At 35.6% G+C, this 18,411-nt stretch overlaps 1 protein-coding gene across 1 annotated transcript in view; it reads right to left on the bottom strand.

The window, feature by feature from the left end:
* Nucleotides 1–7,668: 7,668 nt before the first annotated feature.
* LOC107592054 (uncharacterized) overlaps nt 7,669–18,411 on the bottom strand; it is a 43,768-nt gene continuing 33,025 nt past the window's right edge. The window contains exons 12-26 of the mRNA XM_016281411.1: nt 13,810–13,936; nt 12,841–12,995; nt 12,576–12,702; nt 12,196–12,228; nt 11,922–12,034; nt 11,649–11,778; nt 11,124–11,237; nt 10,881–10,971; nt 10,033–10,112; nt 9,836–9,874; nt 9,367–9,457; nt 8,824–8,931; nt 8,649–8,704; nt 7,945–8,052; nt 7,669–7,834 (exon numbers count right to left, since the gene is read on the bottom strand). Of these exons, the coding sequence (XP_016136897.1) occupies nt 7,775–7,834; nt 7,945–8,052; nt 8,649–8,704; nt 8,824–8,931; nt 9,367–9,457; nt 9,836–9,874; nt 10,033–10,112; nt 10,881–10,971; nt 11,124–11,237; nt 11,649–11,778; nt 11,922–12,034; nt 12,196–12,228; nt 12,576–12,702; nt 12,841–12,995; nt 13,810–13,936 (1,432 nt within the window). The 3' untranslated portion in view covers nt 7,669–7,774. The remainder of the gene's footprint in view (nt 7,835–7,944; nt 8,053–8,648; nt 8,705–8,823; nt 8,932–9,366; nt 9,458–9,835; nt 9,875–10,032; nt 10,113–10,880; nt 10,972–11,123; nt 11,238–11,648; nt 11,779–11,921; nt 12,035–12,195; nt 12,229–12,575; nt 12,703–12,840; nt 12,996–13,809; nt 13,937–18,411) is intronic.

Below are 18,411 nucleotides of genomic sequence, written 5' to 3'. Positions count from 1 at the left end.
CCGCGCAATGCCCGCAGTTGGACTCGTCCAGTGCCGCCTCGGCGTGGGCCAGGCCCAGGCAGGCGACGCAGTAGTCGTGCTGATCCGGCGGCTCTATCGGTCCCGCGCAGATCTTGCAGATTGTTGCCATAGTGAATTCAACAGGTGAAGTAGAAGATTCTGACGTAATTGTTGCGTGCACCGCATTTTATACTGGCGCTTGAACTCGTCAGTATTTGCATGCGGTTTGCATACTTCGCGTCAATTGGCCAGTCATTTGGACTGGCGGGAGCCAATAGGACTCCAGGAAAGGTTGGAAGGGAAGGAGTTCCCATAACGGAGAAATATCTCCGTGATGTCACGTGAAAGCTCGAGAGGGAACCCGTCTGCTCAACTCTACAACCTGAGCCATTATAGCATTAATGTTAAAAAAACTTGCCACTTAACGTTTCAGCTCAACGCAGAAATATTATATTACTCGGGCAGACCAATGCTCGGTAGCATGAAGCGCCAAGACCATGGTGCACGACAAAATATCTGCTGCAGGACTCCTCAGAGTGGAAACCCATAGCTTATATCTACAGCTTGTGTCGCCTGCAAGCTCGAGATCCTGAGGCTGCTGTAGAGTATGCATCATCTAATCCGCAGCTGAAAGAATCGATTACGAGCTTCCGGAGCGGGAATCAGATTTAACTAACCACCTGACTAACGAGGCGCTCTTCTGATGAACGCACGCGGTCCGGGGAAGAGAGTGAGAGAGAAGGGGATTAATTCCGTTCTATCACTCTCTGTACACTCGGGCTCATCGGCGTCATCAGCGTCGAGCTCGTGCGGCGCCTTGGCAACCGCAGAACTGGAACAGCGGGGGTTGAACGAACATCTCTCCTTCCTCAGAAAGAGAGCGAGCCCAGAGCGCAACTTACTCACAAACACAGATATCACGGATACAACAATAGATAAAGGCCGCAAAGCGGTCTTCCTACCTGTTTCCTCGTGAGTCCGTGTAACATGCATCCATACATACCAGAAAACTCATTGTGTCCTCCTTAGAGGAGTAAACTGCTCTATATAAATAGATGGCTTAGAACACAAGAATCTCTTTCCTACGGGCAACAGATGATTCGCTTCCTGAAGGAATTAAAATCTGATGAAATAGCACGCAGCATGCATATACGTGACGTATGCTCGGGGCGAGGCTAAAAATCGCATGCGATATTTAACGTGCATTTGGTCAGTAAAGCTGGTTCTTTAATCTGCAGTAAATCTCCATCACCTGCGGGCTTTATCGCATGCGATTTATCATGCAGCCCTACTAAGCGCTATTGGCCAATAAATTGGCGTGATGGTATAAGGGCTTCAGACATTCATCACACCGGAGGTATTCCCATAGCGATGACGTCATCGCAGCATTGAAGTGAACCTATGAGAGGGAACTAAATTATTCAACTTTGCTACATTTATTTTTCAAGAAAAGTAAAAAAAAAAAAAGACAAAGAAGGCGTCGATAAAGAAACAGAGCGAGCCAGCGTTCACTTTTTTTTCTGTGTGTGTGCTTTGGATGTGTGAGCACATGGGCGAAGAAACAAGATAGTCATATGACCAGACGATTAATTCATATTCAAAACGAGACGATGTGAACATTACTGAGGGCTGAACACTCTCATGCAGTGCATGTTTCATTGATACTCGAAGCCGGAGGGTGCTCAGTCGCACATAAAGTCCAAAACGGCCCAGTAGAAGTAATATATAATAACTTATGACGTGCAGGAAATCCCTAATATGGACAGAGACATCCCGCTATTGCTGTAGCTAAAAAAAAGGTAATTTCAGGTAATTTCGTAATAAATATAGTATATGAATAATGCAGTGCTAATTGACATAACATTTAATACAGTATAGAAACTATTCTGCCTTATTATGTGTTTGTATAAAGCAATTCAAAAACTGTCATTAGGAAAATACAGAAAAAATGTTATAGAATACAAATGATTGGTTATCATCCAGCAGTGTATTTTATTTCTTATCCAATTAAAATACATAATAAAAAATAAAGCCTGTCAATTAGACAAAAGTCAAAAGTAGTTTTTTTTGTTTTGTTTTGTTTGTTACATTTCTGTCCCCCTCATTTCTGAAATGATGGCTACGCCCCTATATGTGTGCAGTATAGAAAACAGTGCATGAGTCTTCTTGTGCTTGAATGATTTAAAGTCATATTAAAATGCGCACAAAGGAATCAATAAGAGGAATCTAAATTTTAATTTTATAACAACTAGACGATTCCTGACCTTAAACATCCTACTCCAGAATTGGAATAGATTTTGGATTCCCAGTATGGGTTAACGTTAAATAAAATGCTCTTTTTTTGTCCTACCGAAAATGTGCCTGGAGTCCACCTTTGTTATTATAACAAACTGCACTTTCAATGTGATTTTAAACCATTCAAATCAAGAAGACTCACGGGCTGTTTTCTCTGCTGCACACACATCCTTGTGTGTGTTCTTTAGCCTGTTGACTTTCATTCATAGTATTCAGCTAACAAGGGTAAGAGTTAGAATAAATGTGAATGATATCCAAGATTTTTTTATTATTTATTATTATTATTACCTTATTGGAATAAAAATTAGGAATTGACAAGAATTTGAATCATTAAAATTCAAACGATGCCCAACCTTACCCACACCCCACATTATTTTTTACTGGCACATTTTAATTCACACTATTTTAAACCCTTTCTTTTCTTTTAAACCCTCACTTGTTCTTATTTGTGAATGTACTTTTCAAAATTAGTTATAAAACAGTTGCTCCTGGCAACAGGGATAGTATGTTTTCTTAACATAGAGACTAATATCATGTTTTGCTCCAAAATCACTATATAACATCAGTCGTGTTTGAAACAGTTAGCTTCTGTGGTTCAATGTTGCTTCTTATTAATATCACATTGAGACAGAAAATATTTTTTATAAAATTCTATACTGTGATACAAGCTATGTCAATTAGTGTTGCACTGCAATTGTGTGTTTATTGTCTTCCACGTTTCATCAGTCAAAGCATCTCTATCTGCATGTTATGCAACTGTAGTGATATCTGATGCATTTGTCCATATAAGGGATTTCCTGGGTCTCACTTGTGAAACAGACATCACAGTACTTGAGTGTTAGGGTTAACCCTGCTCCATAATGTTCACATCATCTCATTTTGGGTAAAAATAGAAAAATAATACTGAAGTACTTTGTAACGCAGTAACTTGAGAAGTTTTTCAGCAAGCTACTTTTTTACCCTTACTCGAGTCATATTATTTTTCAGTACTTTTACTTGTACTCAAGTAAATTATTCCTTAACTAGCAATACTTTTACTTAAGTACAATTTCTTAGTACTCTTTCCACCACTATTACTGACAAAAACCTAATATGGCGTTTTGTTCTGTTTGATGAAATAAAACATTAAACATTCTAAATCAAACATGTACATATCTGCACCCTGAATTCAACAGCCCTTCAAAACCACAAATGTGTCAAGAGTACAGAGGCCTGTTGAGGAGCATCCATACACATTATCCTTTATTATTAATATTATTAAATTAATGACTCTTCAGATCAGTGCGACCTACATTGGCAATAGAGGAAACAAAGTTTTGATGAGAAAAAAAAAATCAGGAAGAAGAAAACAGAAGCTACTCTAAAACCAATGAACAGCATGTAAGGCTAATAAAGTTTATACAAGTTCCACTTGACTTGTGAGTTTAAACGATACTGTAAATATATCTTTATTGAGAGCATTATTGGAATAATTTTTACACGTTTTTCCTCATGGTCACATGATCCAGAGGAACAAGCAAGCAAAAAGATATATGACTAGACCCTTAGTTCAGCAGCTGCTCATAACAGTTTGTTACAGCATAACTGGAAAATAGAGAGGACAAAAAACCCTCATCATCAAATGGTTAAATAATGAGAAAATTGGGAAACTATACTGTATAACTATAACATCAATACATTCGCATTTCAATGATCTGTTAACACATTGAATCTAAATAAAAAGATGACATATATTACCACACAATGTGAGAGGCAAAGAGGACAATCGTTTGGTTTCTGTTTACAGGAAAAAGGTTAACCAGTGAAAATCCATAAAACAGTAACACCATAAAGTCAATAGAAGCTGGGCACACAACCCAGAACAAATGCCACCTTCATGCTGGACCAGGGAGTGACTGTTTTCACTAAATCTAATCCACACCTGTGTCTGACCATGAGAACATGACATAATTACATCTCATAACCCTATATAAGAGCGGAGGAGGGCCACGGGCAACACTGTGAGCACCTGTTGGATTGGTCGCAGTTTGACATAGTATTCGAAGCAAATCTCATTCTCTGTTGCATCTTTTACCGTTTTCTCTCTATCATGAAGTGCCTGATCACACGATTCTGGATGTTGGCTCTGCTGGTCTCCCAGGCTCAGGTAAATACACATCCATCCATCAATAACTTGTGTATTTTATATTCACACTCCATAATGTTGTCATCTTACAATACAATACAATACAATACAATACAATACAATATAATACAATACAATACAATACAATACAATACAATACAATACAATACAATACAATACAATACAATACAATACAATACAATACAATACAATACAATACAATACAATACAATACAATACAATACAATACAATACAATACAATACAATACAATACAATACAATACAATACAATACAATACAATACAATACAATACAATACAATACAATACAATACAATACAATACAATACAATACAATACAATACAATACAATACAATACAATACAATACAATACAATACAATACAATACAATACAATACAATACAATACAATACAATACAATACAATACAATACAATACAATACAATGGGGTGCTGTGTGTACATTAATGAGGAAAAAAAAATTAACTTAAATGATTTTAGAAAATGGCTGCAATATAACAAAGAGTGAAAAATTTAAGGGGGTCTGAATACTTTCCATACCCACTGTAGGCCTATATATTACTGCTGTCAAACGATGAATCGTGATGAATCGCATCCAAAATAAAAGTGTTTGTTTGTGTATATATAAATACAAACATATTCATGTATATACACTGAACAAAATTATAAACGCAAAACTCTTGTGTTTTTGCTCCCATTTTTCATGAGCTGAACTCAAAGATCTAAGACTTTTTTTTATGTACACAAAAGGCCTATTTCTCTCAAATATTGTCAATGGCTGTGCGAAGTTGCTGGATATTGGCAGGAACTGGAACACGCTGTCGTATACGCCGATCCAGAGCATCCCAAACATGCTCAATGGGGGACATGGTCGGTGAGTATGCTGGCCATGCAATAACTGGGATGTTTTCCAGGAATTGTGTACAGATCCTTGCAACATGGGGCCGTGCATTATCATGCTGCAACATGAGGTGATGGTCGTGGATGAATGGCACAACAATGGGATCACTCAAATTTTAGAGTGGCCTTTTATTGTGGCCAGCCTAAGGCACACCTGTGCAGTAATCATGTCGTCTAATCAGCATCTTGATATGCCACACATGTGAAGTGGACGGATTATCTCGGCAAAGGAGAAGTGCTCACTAACACAGATTTAGACAGATTTGTGAACAATTTTTGAGAGAAATATGCCTTTTGTGTACATAGAAAAAGTCTTAGATCTTTGAGCTCAGCTCATGAAAAATGGGGGCAAAAACAAAAGTGTTGCGTTTATAATTTTGTTCAGTGTATTTAAGAAAAATTTTATGTTTATATAAGAATATAAATATATAGATGTAAATATTTGGGGCAAAAACGCTGTATGTGTGTATTTATATATACACAGTAAATATACACAGTAGTACACGTACATATATTATGTAAACAAACTTTTATTTTGGATGTGATTAAATGCTTGACAGCAATATATATATATATATATATATATATATATATATATACAGTATCTCACACAAGTGAGTACACCCCTCACAATTGGCGCCACAAGCCTGAACCAACTAGCAGGTTTGAGTAGCTCACAGCATTTAAACAAAAGAACACTTATTGACAATTCCAAGGAGATTGTCAATTTTGGGGGCAAGTAATCAAGATTAATGGTCAAAAGAGATGCACAGCGTGACCATCACATGTAAACAAGTGATAGTGATCACAAGCTCTTCGGATTGACTCCCCCCCCACCTCGGAGACAAAGAACAGACTGAGATTCCTTACAGACCTTTTAACCTCTGGTCTTCACAGAAACTGCCTTTCCATGCACCTAAATGACACTAAAAGGACTTGTGAACTAAAAGGACTTGTGAGCAACTAATCATTTCTATGCATAACTCCATATCATGTATGTAACCTACACATTAGACTATCACGTTTTAATCATTTATTGTGTATGTATTTTGAATAACTATTGAATAGTTTATAGGATTATATTCATGTTGGGTATGTATGTGTTTGAATCCTCTTGCTTGAAACGTTTCTTCCAATCAAATCTTTGTCAAATGTATCATATTCTTGTTATAGAAATCATGTCCAAAATTATACTCTGCAAGAGCGGGAAAACTCGGACCATGTGCCTGATGAGATGACACGTTGATTTATGTATGGGGAGGAGAAATATACAACACCCCAGCAAAGACGATATCTAATTGGTCAAAGCACCATTTGGGATGTGTCCAAAAGCCCAATTTAAATACTCAGGACACCATCAAATCCTCCCTTTCCTTTCCCTCTTCTTTTTTGCCTTTTTCTAGCCGTGCTTTTCAGTCATCACCTTTTGTGCTCTTTGAGCGTGCTCTGGCTTACACGCCAGCTCCTCCAAAACCATGAGGAGAAACGCCACCTAGTATCGTCAAACTTTACTTCTATTTCTTTACTTTAGTTTCTTTTATTTTCCGTTGAGAGTTTCGTATTCTGAGTTAAGTTTTCCCTAACGCTGTGTCTCCGAGTCCGACCTTGAGTGCTTTCTGCAACTTGTGTGAATGTGTGTGTTCATGTGTTAGATTAGTTATGTCTTAAACTGCCGATCTTGTTACTGTGCTAATTTATAGTTTTTTCACTTCCCAGAAGGAAGCCTCTTCTAAAGATGATGCACAAGAAAGCCAGTTTGCCGAAGACAAGCAGACTAAGGACATGGATTACTGGAACATGTCCTGTGGTCTGATGAGACAAAGATAAACTTATTTGGTTCAGAGGGTGTCAAGCGTGTGTGGTGTGTATATATATATATATATATATATATATATATATATATGGTAGTCTGATACTGAAGAGGAAGTACATATACTGATGATAAAAAATTGACCTTTTTTGACAAAAATGTGAGGGGTGTACTCACTTCTGTGAGATACTGTGTATATATATATTTTTATCCTTTTTATCCTTTAAAAACTCTTATGGTCAATAATGTAAATCAATAAACCAGAGATTTCAGTCAATTCCTATGGAAGCCCATTTCCGCCACATAAGAAAAAAAGTAATGCTTTGGTAAATCATAATTATGACATAGAAGTCAAAATTCTGAAATGAAAAAGTAATGGGAAAAAAGTCATAACTGACATAAAAAGTTGAAAATTGTATTATTAAAACTATATTGCCTTCCACAGGGATTCATAAAGGACAGTGCTGCAATTCTAAGTTACATTTTATTTATTTATTTAATTTCATACACAAAGCTTTTATTTAACAGCAATTAAAATAAATGGAATGCTTTCACTGTGTGCACATAAATGTTTATAATTTGTGTCATACACAGCATTTCTTCTAATCTTCTGCACGACATATAGCCAACAAACCCTGCTGGAGTTCACCTTTAAACTGCTTCTATTGAGAAAAAAACAAAAAAACAAAAAAATCTTGTTGGTCAAATGATGTTGAAGACTGGTTATAAAGATCTTGTGTGTGTGTGTGTGTGTGTGTGTGTGTGTGGAGACCTGTAAGGCTGTGTACAGTGAAGTTCCTGTTGACTGAAGATATGCCACTCTAACTCTCAGTAGATCCTCCTCACTATGAGCAACCATCACACCCTGGACCACCGGTGCCTACAGAGTACAGGACAGAGTATCGGTCAACCCATATCTATAGCTGGTTCAAAGCAAAAATAAAAACAAAGACAACTGAGCATAATACAGTGCATCAACAAGCAGTGATCTCAATATCTGTGTAAAGTTGTTTAAAATAACTTGCTGTTTTGCATTTGCAAGTGCTTTGCATGGATTTAGCATATTGTATTTCAGGAAATAACTTAAATAAATATTTTTTTCATTGATACATACCTGCCATGCAAAACAATGTTTGTACTAATAAGTTTATATAGTACTGTAACTGTGTGCACACTTACACAACATTTTCTATGATGACTGAGACTTCTGTTGTTTTCAAAATTGAGCTAATGATATTTTCTATCCACTAACCTATACCGAACCCTCAAATAAACCTTTTTGTATTTTAGGCCCAACATATAGATTATTTAAAGTTTTACTTTACTCTTAGTTGGGACATTTGGTGCCTAAAATGCTGGCTAAACCTGATCATGCACACAGAAGTTTTAAAGTAGATAATTTAGTAGCAGCATCAATTAATACTTGGCATTGACATTTATTAAGATATCTGTAAAACAAAACAAAAAAAATCTTACTTTCATAGTTTGGATCCGTTGTGCCAAGAATAAATACTGGTTCTGTATACATCGTACTGATGAGAAAAAGAAAAGAGATAATTTGCAAATGCTTTGTGGATTTATATTAATTGATCATTACACATTGAGCACACACACATTAATACATCCTCAAACACACATAAACCAGTTTTACCTAGAGTCTTTAAGCCCTTTTTCAGGTCTCCAGAGAGGACTCCTTTAAAATGTCCCTCTAAAGTGTCCTCCACTGTCTGGCCTTTCTCAAACTCCAGTTTTTCCAGCACTTAAGTAGAAATAACATTACTATTCACATACATTTGAAATATTTGTCATTGTCAAACTTACAAATACCATACAAGAAGGCTTAAATAGTACAGATGGATATGTTCCAAGGATTTGCATGTTAGAAATGTATCAATAACTTTACATAAGTAATTACCTCTACCAAGGATACAGGAAACAACAACCTTTCCAAACACCAATAGTTATAAAACAGTAATAATGAAACTATCGGACACATCTCATGCACAGTAATTTCATCAGAAGTATGAGCTACCACATTTTGAAATACCCTAAATGTTAGTTAGTGTCTATATAAACACTTTTCTTGTTGATTAAAAGTTCATAAGGAATGGTTTTCCACATCTTCTGAAGACATTTCCCAACAATTTTGTCCCCGAAATTATAGCTAGATCTGAAACACACATATGCAACTAACCAATTCTGAGATAGTCTGGGTTTCTTGTGGTGAGTATTTTGATCCAAATATCAGTTGCCGGTTTCTTGTTTTTCAGCTCCTCAGATAAAGACTGGAAAACAAAATAAAAATATACTGATTTCAATCACACAATTCAATCAGGTATATGAAATATGCATCTTATCGGAGTTCTATCTAAATCTAAGAAAGGTTTGTATATCTGTCACCCTGTGATCTAACTGAGCTGACTGAGCTGAAATTCCTACAACCGGATCCTGCTTCCGAGGTCATCTAGAGGTCTCAGTAGGGGCAGTTGCAGTGCAACATATCAGACAAAGCAAAGTCAACATCATAAGTTTCACAGTTAAACCTTCATTAACTAAGTCTCTTAATAAAACATGAAAGCAGTCCTGGGAGCACAGGGTGACTTGAGAGCACTTGAAATCTTTTAAAGGAACAATTCATCCTAAAATGACAAATCTGGACTCACTGCTATATCCTGGTCAATAATTCCTGGCCCATTCTCTTTCTGATAAGGGAGAGAGAAAGAAACCGAGAGAATGAGCATGATTACTCGCACAGCATGCACAAGATATTGACATACTGATGATGTATCAACACAGTAAAATTGGTTTTGGTGATAAATATTTAACTGAGATTCAGGACAGGAGGCATCACACTTCTTACCTTCAACAATGCCTCAATGAGCTTTGAAAAATCTCCACTGGTTTCACTTATCAAGTCTTTCTCCAAATCCCGCTTATACTCTGTTAAAGTGACAATGTTGAAACATTCAAACACAGACTGATGGAAAATGTATGCAGTTATCACCAATATATTCAATTCTTACTGAATTAAATATTATAGTGATAATGCACTAGTGTTTAAAAGTTTGGTAAGATCAGTAAGATTTATTTTTTAAACAAATTAATTTTAATCAAAAAAGGATGCATTCAATTGAAAGTGAAAAATCTATTTTAAAAATCTATAAAAAAGCGCTGTTGTTTTGAACCTTTTATTCATTAAAGAATTCTCTGTATTTTGTATCAATAAATGCAATTTTGATGAGCAAGACTCTTTAAAAACATTTTAATTGAAAAAATTTACAGACTTTTGAAAGGTAGTGTATTGTTATATAGAAATATAAAATAAATATTAAATCTTATCTCATCCTAATAAGAATACACTGATATTCCTTGTTTTAATTATAACAAAAAGTTTTCACAAAAATGGCAATGCCTTGTTGTCCAAAGCATTGTTGTGTTGCTTTACAGTGAAAAATCACCAATAATCAATAAGTAATTAGTGTCATATATGAGCACAATTATTTTGTAAATATTTAGTGCTCATGTTGAGTGATCATCATTCCAAAAACTTTTTTTGACAATACAGCTTTTTAACCCTATGACAATATGCAAAGCTTTCAGTATGCACACAGTTAAAAGTGAGATGTTCCAAAAAATGAGGCATTTAATTGCATTAATTAAATTAAAATGTTCAACATTTTTCCATTTTGAAAATAATTCCTAAAGCACCTTGACTGTATGCAGCCCTGATGTCAGAGAGCTGCTGTGGTGTCCTAGTGCACAACATCTCTAAAAGAGTTTCTTCATCTGTACCAGCACCCTGAACAGTCAAAACAATTAATACAGTCTGAATGGATATTGAACTATAATTAAATGTATGCTGATAATCACACACACACACACACACACACACACACATAGCACACACATAGCACAATAGAACTAGCACTATCCTAATGATTAATGCCAAACCTCCATGGCTTTGCGTAAGCGATGGGCCTCAAACTGCTCTGGTATCATCATCAGTCCAAGTATCAGAGACTGCAGATCACCAGAAAGAACCTTCTTGAGACTTGCGTCCAATTCCTGTAGCACACACACACAATCCACTGTTGTCACACACATTTTTGTATCATGATAAGAATTATCCATTGACTTTTATTGATTTTATACTGAGTTAATTATATTTTATATCCTCTAAACCTTAAAAAAAATCTTCACAAGCCTTTCTTTATTTTTAGATGTTCTTTAAGACATTATTTAAGGTGTTTAGTATGTTTATTAGGCCATTTTCCTGATGGGAACTACAGTGGGGGAAAAAAGTATTTAGTCAGCCACCAATTGTGCAAGTTCTCCCACTTAAAAAGACAAAAAAAATGTTTTAATAAATAAAGATATATGTGGTAAAATCACTTGTCTATCGGTTTCTCATTGGATCATCGGTCCACCTCTTTTCCAGAAATATATTTAGTTAGTAAGAAAGCAGTTTCTTCTCACCATTGGAACTGCTTTGACAGAGTGAATGCCCGAGTCAGTTGGGATGCCCATGCTGGTCAGGTTGGGATAATCTCCTTCAGACAGAACATACATGTTTCCTGTGAACTTCTCTCCTCCATAAAGCACCCAACTGAAATGAACAAATTACAAATTCAGCATACAAATTCAGAGTGTCACAAAGAAGTCACTGAAAGAAATAGAATATAGTGAATTTGCGGCCACTCTATACTGCATTCCCTAAACCTTTATCCCACCTTAAATTTTCTCACTAACCTTCCTCCCACCACCCTGCAGGACTTAACAGTGAGCCTTTCAGGCAAACAGCCCTGGTTCTGATGACAAACCCTACATGTGCCTTGGAAATCCGGCTCCGAGTAGAGCAGCACCTGCAGCAAAGGGAAAAACAAAACATTCAGCTTTTCCACCAAAGAAATTACATTCTAAAATATATTATTTTAGTTGTAATAATATTTCACAATATTACTGTTTTTACTGTATTTTTGCTCAATTAAATGCAGCCTCAGTGAGCACAAGAGACTCAGCTTACCTCATTTCTGAAGCTGGGTTCTTCACTAGGTGCCTGAAATACACAAGAACGACCTCATTAGTGAAATCAAGGACAGACTATTAAATGGAGATTCATAGAGGAATTCATGAAATAATTAATGTTGATGAAATACATTAATACTAGTTCAGCACATTTAACTGGTTGAAGTGGATTGAAGGTGGTTATCAAATAATACACAAGAATTTACGATGATTTACCAGATGCAAATGTTTAGTAACTGTTTAGTGAATGTGCCTCTCAATATTCTCTAATATTTACTCTTTATGTAAAACATTTTCAACAACACACAATTTGAGTCAATACTCCTTGCACAAACGGTTTGGATTAGATTAGTGAATAATGAAATGCCTCTGACTTACTGCGAGGATGGGCTGTATGGAGCAGATGCGGTTGTCTCCAGAGCCCCAGTCTTCACAGTTGTTGTAGAAGCCTTTCTCCAAGACGTACTGGTTACCTGAGAAATCCACATGAGAGTAGGCTACCCACCTGAGGAAAGGAAGAAATATACATACTTATTAAAACTTGGCTTGATCTACCAGACTGCATTATGACATTAACTATCAGATATTGTATGTGGAAGAGATTTATGGTCACTTAAAGAGAGACAGAGAGATCAGAACATACGCTCCACTCAGCACGTGGATGGAGCGGGTGTTGATGCCGAACCCAACCAGCTCCACATCTGCAACAGCTTCTGTCACCTCAAACGTGGGCTCTTCACTCTCTGCTTTCTCCTCTTCAGGCATCCCATATAACACCAGCAGGGGCTCAGACAGGTCCTACAAGAAGCAAATATTACAGTCCAAAAAAGAACACTTAAAATTAATCTATTAATTTTGTGTACAAAAATGTTTAATGATGAAGTGCACTAAACACCAAAATATTGTGCAAGCTTAAATAAATAAATGAATAAATAACTGTGTTATTTATTTATTTAATATAATATATTAATATTTTCATTTTTAAACCAATGTACGTGTATGTCTAGCTAGTTACAGAAATTCTATTTAAAATATTTTAAAACACTTAAATATTTTTAGTAGTAGTAGTAGTAGTTTTTGTATATTTCTTAGTATAGATATTTATATTCTTTTATAGTTAGTCACAGAAATTATATTTAAAATATATTTTTAAAACGTATTGTATTACTGTTGTTATTATTATTATTATTATTAATAGTAGTAGTAGTAGTATATCAATATAATATATTAATATTTTCTATAATTTTCAGTATAGACAATTACATGGTAATAGCTTGTCACAGAAATTAAATTATATATGATATATTATTTAAATAATATAATTACATAAATTATTTAAACATAATAATAATATATTTAAAAAATGTATTATATTATTATTACCAATATTATTATTATTAGTAGTAGTACATTAATATAATAAAATGAATCTTTTCAATTTTTATTATATATATATTTTTTTATTATTAGTACTATTATTAACATCAGGGTATTTCCATTTTATAAAGAAAAAACTTTTTTTTTAATGTAAACTAAATAGTATGAATCTTGGTGAGATTTTATGATATACAAATAATATAAAATAGTCACATTTATTTTGTGTTTGTCTTACAGCTCGGATGACTCGGACTGAGCGCAGCTCTGAGTTCACTCCTCCCCACACCCGCCAGTCATGGTACTCTCCCTCCTCTAGAAGATACAGGTGACCCCGGAAACCCTCCTTCTCATAGCCGACCCAGCTATAAGACAGATCAAGTAAGTCGAGCACAACAGAATAGAGAGCAATACAACAAAAATGAGTCAGATACAGTCCCGCTTACTATGCATAGTAAATATGTGACTTTGGACCACAAAACCAGTCATAAGGGTCAGTTTTTTTAAATAATTAAGCTTTCCATTGATGTATGGTTTGTTAGGATAGGACAATATACAACTGAGATACAACTACAACTAATCTGGAATCTGAGGGTGCAAAAAATTTATCAAAATATTGAGAAAATCGCCGAAATGAAGTTCTTAGCAAAGCATATAACTAAACAAAAATTAAGTTTTGATATATTGACGGTAAGACATTTACAAAATATCTTCATGGAACATAATCTTTACTTAATATCCAAATGATTTAAATACAAATTTTGACCCATACAATGTATTGTTGGCTATTGCTACAAATATACCCGTGCTACTTAAGACTGGTTTTGTGGTCCAGGGTCACATATATCAGTTCTTGTTCTCTTCCTCACTTTATTCTCAATCAAACACACACATTTTTAATACTCACCAGCCTCCAATAACTTTAAGGGATCCTGCACTGAACATAAACAATGATTGCTGCTTGTCCACTCTTGACAGGAAATCTCTCATGCTGGTGTAGATTTCTCTGCTTTTGCCAGTGAAATATGGTTTTTCATAGAGCACAATCTATTGAAAACAAATTATATCAAACATGAATTATCATTGATCCCATAAAGAACATCAAATACAGTATCACTTTATTAGATGGCAGTTGATGAAACACTTACTTTTGGCTCATAAAGGTTCTCCACTCTAGGTTCCCCCTACAAAATACATTTGTATTAATATACCTCATTTTATTACTGATATGCTGTGGAATCAATGTCCAAAAGAACAGTAGACTGAGGAGGAGATGCTCACTATTTTAAGCGGGTGTAGGGAGCCCACATACGGATGTGTGACGCCCCAGGCAGCTGGGGTGGGGAATCCCCCGACTTCAAGCACTCGCGGGACACCCTGAAAGAAGGGCTCTGCAAACACCAACCATCTGGAGGAGATCAAACACATGATGTTAACAAATAAATACTGTGACCGAGCCCAAATAGAATGGAATTTGGAATAAGCTGCACTGATCACTCACAGGCCAGCATTGATGATGATGGAGTTTGCTCTGACTGGGAAGCCAAAAATTCTGGAGTCTTCTGACGTGTCTCTGAATATGACCTTCTTGCCTTCTGCATTTTCGTCTGGGAAAAGGCTGATTTCAGGAACGCTGTAATCCTGGAAAGGCAAAAAACAACAACAAAAATCCTTACAAAGACTTATGCAGGCCTGAGTTCCTAAAAAGTCAATAGAAATCCTGCCAAATTACTGGCACAATTCCGCTTGAGGACACAAGGTGGCGCACTTGAACATTTCATAATATGGCTATGCTATGACACCACAAACCAAAACATGATCCCATCCATCCCAAACACATTTACAAGCTAAAACAATGTCAGCTCTAATGATTTGCCTATAGCAGAATGTTTATGAACTTGAATTTCAACTAACGAAAAAAGTAAACAAGTCTGACATACTCTCACTGCTCGCCGTATGGATCCGATGACGAACTTCCTCTTTAGCCGAGGCTTGGACTCATGTTCCTCTTCCTCATGATCCTGTGTTGTTCCATTCTGCTGATCAACCACTTCTTCATCCGGCGGTCCAAATGGATTTGTCAACTCGATGTCCCCCTCATCCAGAGCGATCTTTTCCCCTTTGAATTCTGGCTTCTCATACAACACCCAACTTTGGAAGACAAAACACAAGACATAATATGAGGAAAAGAACATACGGTAACACTTTAGTATAGGGACCAATTCTCACTATTAACTAGTCGCTTATTAGCATGCCTATTATTATCATTATATTGGCTGTTTATTAGTACTTAATAAGCACATATTCTGCATGACCGTATTCTACATCCCTAGTCCAATACCTAGATTAACAACTACCTAACTAACTATTAATAAGAAGCAAATTAGGAGTTTATAGAGGCAAAAGTAGTGAATGGTTTGTTAATGGAGCGAATTAATAACGTGTGACCGAAATTTGACTGTTTTGAAGATTGATTATAATAATGAATATATCTTGAGCACCAAGTCAGCCTAATAGAATGATTTCTGAAGGATCATGTGACACCAAAGACTGTAGTAAAAATTCAGCTTTGCCATCACAGAAATTAAATACATTGTAAAATATATTTAAAAAATATATATATTTTGAACTGTAATATCTTGCAATATTATTGTTTTTAGTTTTTATCAAGTGCAGCCTTAATGAGAATAAATATTTAAAAATATAAAAAAAACACAATTTATGACCCTTTTTTGAAATACATAGCCTATAGGACATAGCACATATGCATATAGGACATATACATAGCACCTCCTGATCAGTGAATTCATCCCCACACTACCCTGGTTTGCATTTGTAGCTTACAATATAGCTAGTCATTTACATATGAAAGCTTCACCTAGGCCAAGGTAATGGGCAGCAGGGGGTGTCAATTCCACGTCAGTTATCGGCAGTTCCCGACAATTATCTGTGTTGCCTGAACATTCCCGTGAACAGTCGTTAACCTGAAACTTCCACGGCAATTTACAGTGCTGTTAACTGACGAATCCCTCTTTCCATGCAGTGCTAGGAGCTATTACCCTACCTGAACTTCTACTTGAAGCACATTAATGCAAGTGTTTTGACACCTGATGGAGCGAAATCATTAGAAACAACACAATGCGTATGTTATGAAATCGTCTGGCAAACTACCATACAGCTGACATTGCCTGATCACTCAGATAAATTACTAGGGCAAACATGAAGCTGCTTATGCATTAACATTCATCAGCCAACTCATCAGGAAATTCATCAGGAGTGAAAAAGATAGATGAAACCGTAGATTTGAGGTGTTCCTATTAGTATAAAAATGTATAATTCAAAAACAGCAATTAGCATAAGCTAGAGTTGTGTGTTTCTGCACTTAATGATATTTTGCAGTGATTTGCAGATGTTTTATTGCTGGGAGGCAGGGAGAGTTTGCATGTTAAGACTGATGTGGAATGTGTCTGATTCTCATCACTAGCCCATGTGACTACATTATTTATTGTGCATTAATATTTACTCCTGTATATTTACTGTTTTGTGTCAGTAATATTTTGCATTATGTCTATGTTTATGAAACAAGCATGACCTGAACCATTTCAATATTTAATTTTAATTAATTACTTTTTTAATTAATACTAATTTTGGCCGATTGCTCTGTAGTTGCAGGATAACGCTCAATAAAAAAAAAAAAGCCGAAGACAGTAAAGACAATAACATTGTAACCAAAGGTTTCAAATAAACACTGTTCTCCTGAAAAAAATGTATTACGGATTCCACAGAAATATTAAGCAGCACAACTGTTTTCAACATTGATAAGAAGCAACGAATCAGAATATTAGAATGATTTCTGAAGGATCGAGTAATTGCTGCTGAAAATTAAGCTTTGCCATCACAGAAATAAATTACATTTCAAAAACATAAAAATTTTTGAAAGGTAGTGCATGTTGCCTGCAAACATATGCATCTTCAAAACCTAGTGCCCTTAAGTGCACATTTAAAATGATGTACAAAGTAAACACCAGAAGTGAGAGAAATTAAATTTATATGTGCATGCTTATGTGAGCATATCAGGTCAGCAAGGAGGTGCACAATGTTTGTTTGCCACTCACCCTCCTCTGATCACTCTGATTGAAATAGTGTCTGTAAACTCCCATGGTGTGGCATCCACAACATCACCACGCACTTCAATTCTCTCACCGGTCATTCCAGGCTTGTCATAGATTAACATCTAACAGAAAAAAGAAACTGCTAAAAAAAAGTCCCACCAATCTTTTCTACAAAGACTGCATTGTTTAATATTTAACCATCTAAACCACTAGAGGCAGCAGATGTGCTAATATTGGACAAGGGACAATATTCCTTTGTCCTGCACTGACAGTGAAACATGTCCATTCGCACCGTCCTACTTTTGAAAGTCACTTTTATTGTCTAAAAACCTTAAGGCTGCAATATTACACTGCGAAAATGTCAGAGAAGGAAAGGACAAGAATATGCAAGAATAAGCTTGACAAGCCAGTTTCGGTGACCTTTTCTAAATCTTTTACATTGTATCTGATGAAGAACACAAGAATGTCAACCAAAACTAATTCAGTAGAGATGTATGCGTAGTAAAAACTATGAGTTGTTAAATATATAAAATACACGTTTAGTAAATGTCACCGTGGCAAGTTGAATCATGCATACTGGAAAAGCGTTATTGTGGTTTCCACCAGACAGCAAACCTGAATGAGTAAATGTTAAAAATGCTAATAGAAATAAACATTGTCTTTTGAAATAATATGAATAATTATATTATCCAATATCATACAAATGAATTTTATTTATTATATATATA

Source organism: Sinocyclocheilus grahami, unplaced genomic scaffold (genome assembly GCF_001515645.1).
Source record: "Sinocyclocheilus grahami isolate Dianchi unplaced genomic scaffold, SAMN03320097.WGS_v1.1 scaffold149.1, whole genome shotgun sequence".
In the NCBI taxonomy this organism is placed as follows: domain Eukaryota; kingdom Metazoa; phylum Chordata; class Actinopteri; order Cypriniformes; family Cyprinidae; genus Sinocyclocheilus; species Sinocyclocheilus grahami.
Note: the sequence above shows the minus strand (reverse complement) of the source record. Positions and strands in the feature narration are given on the sequence as shown.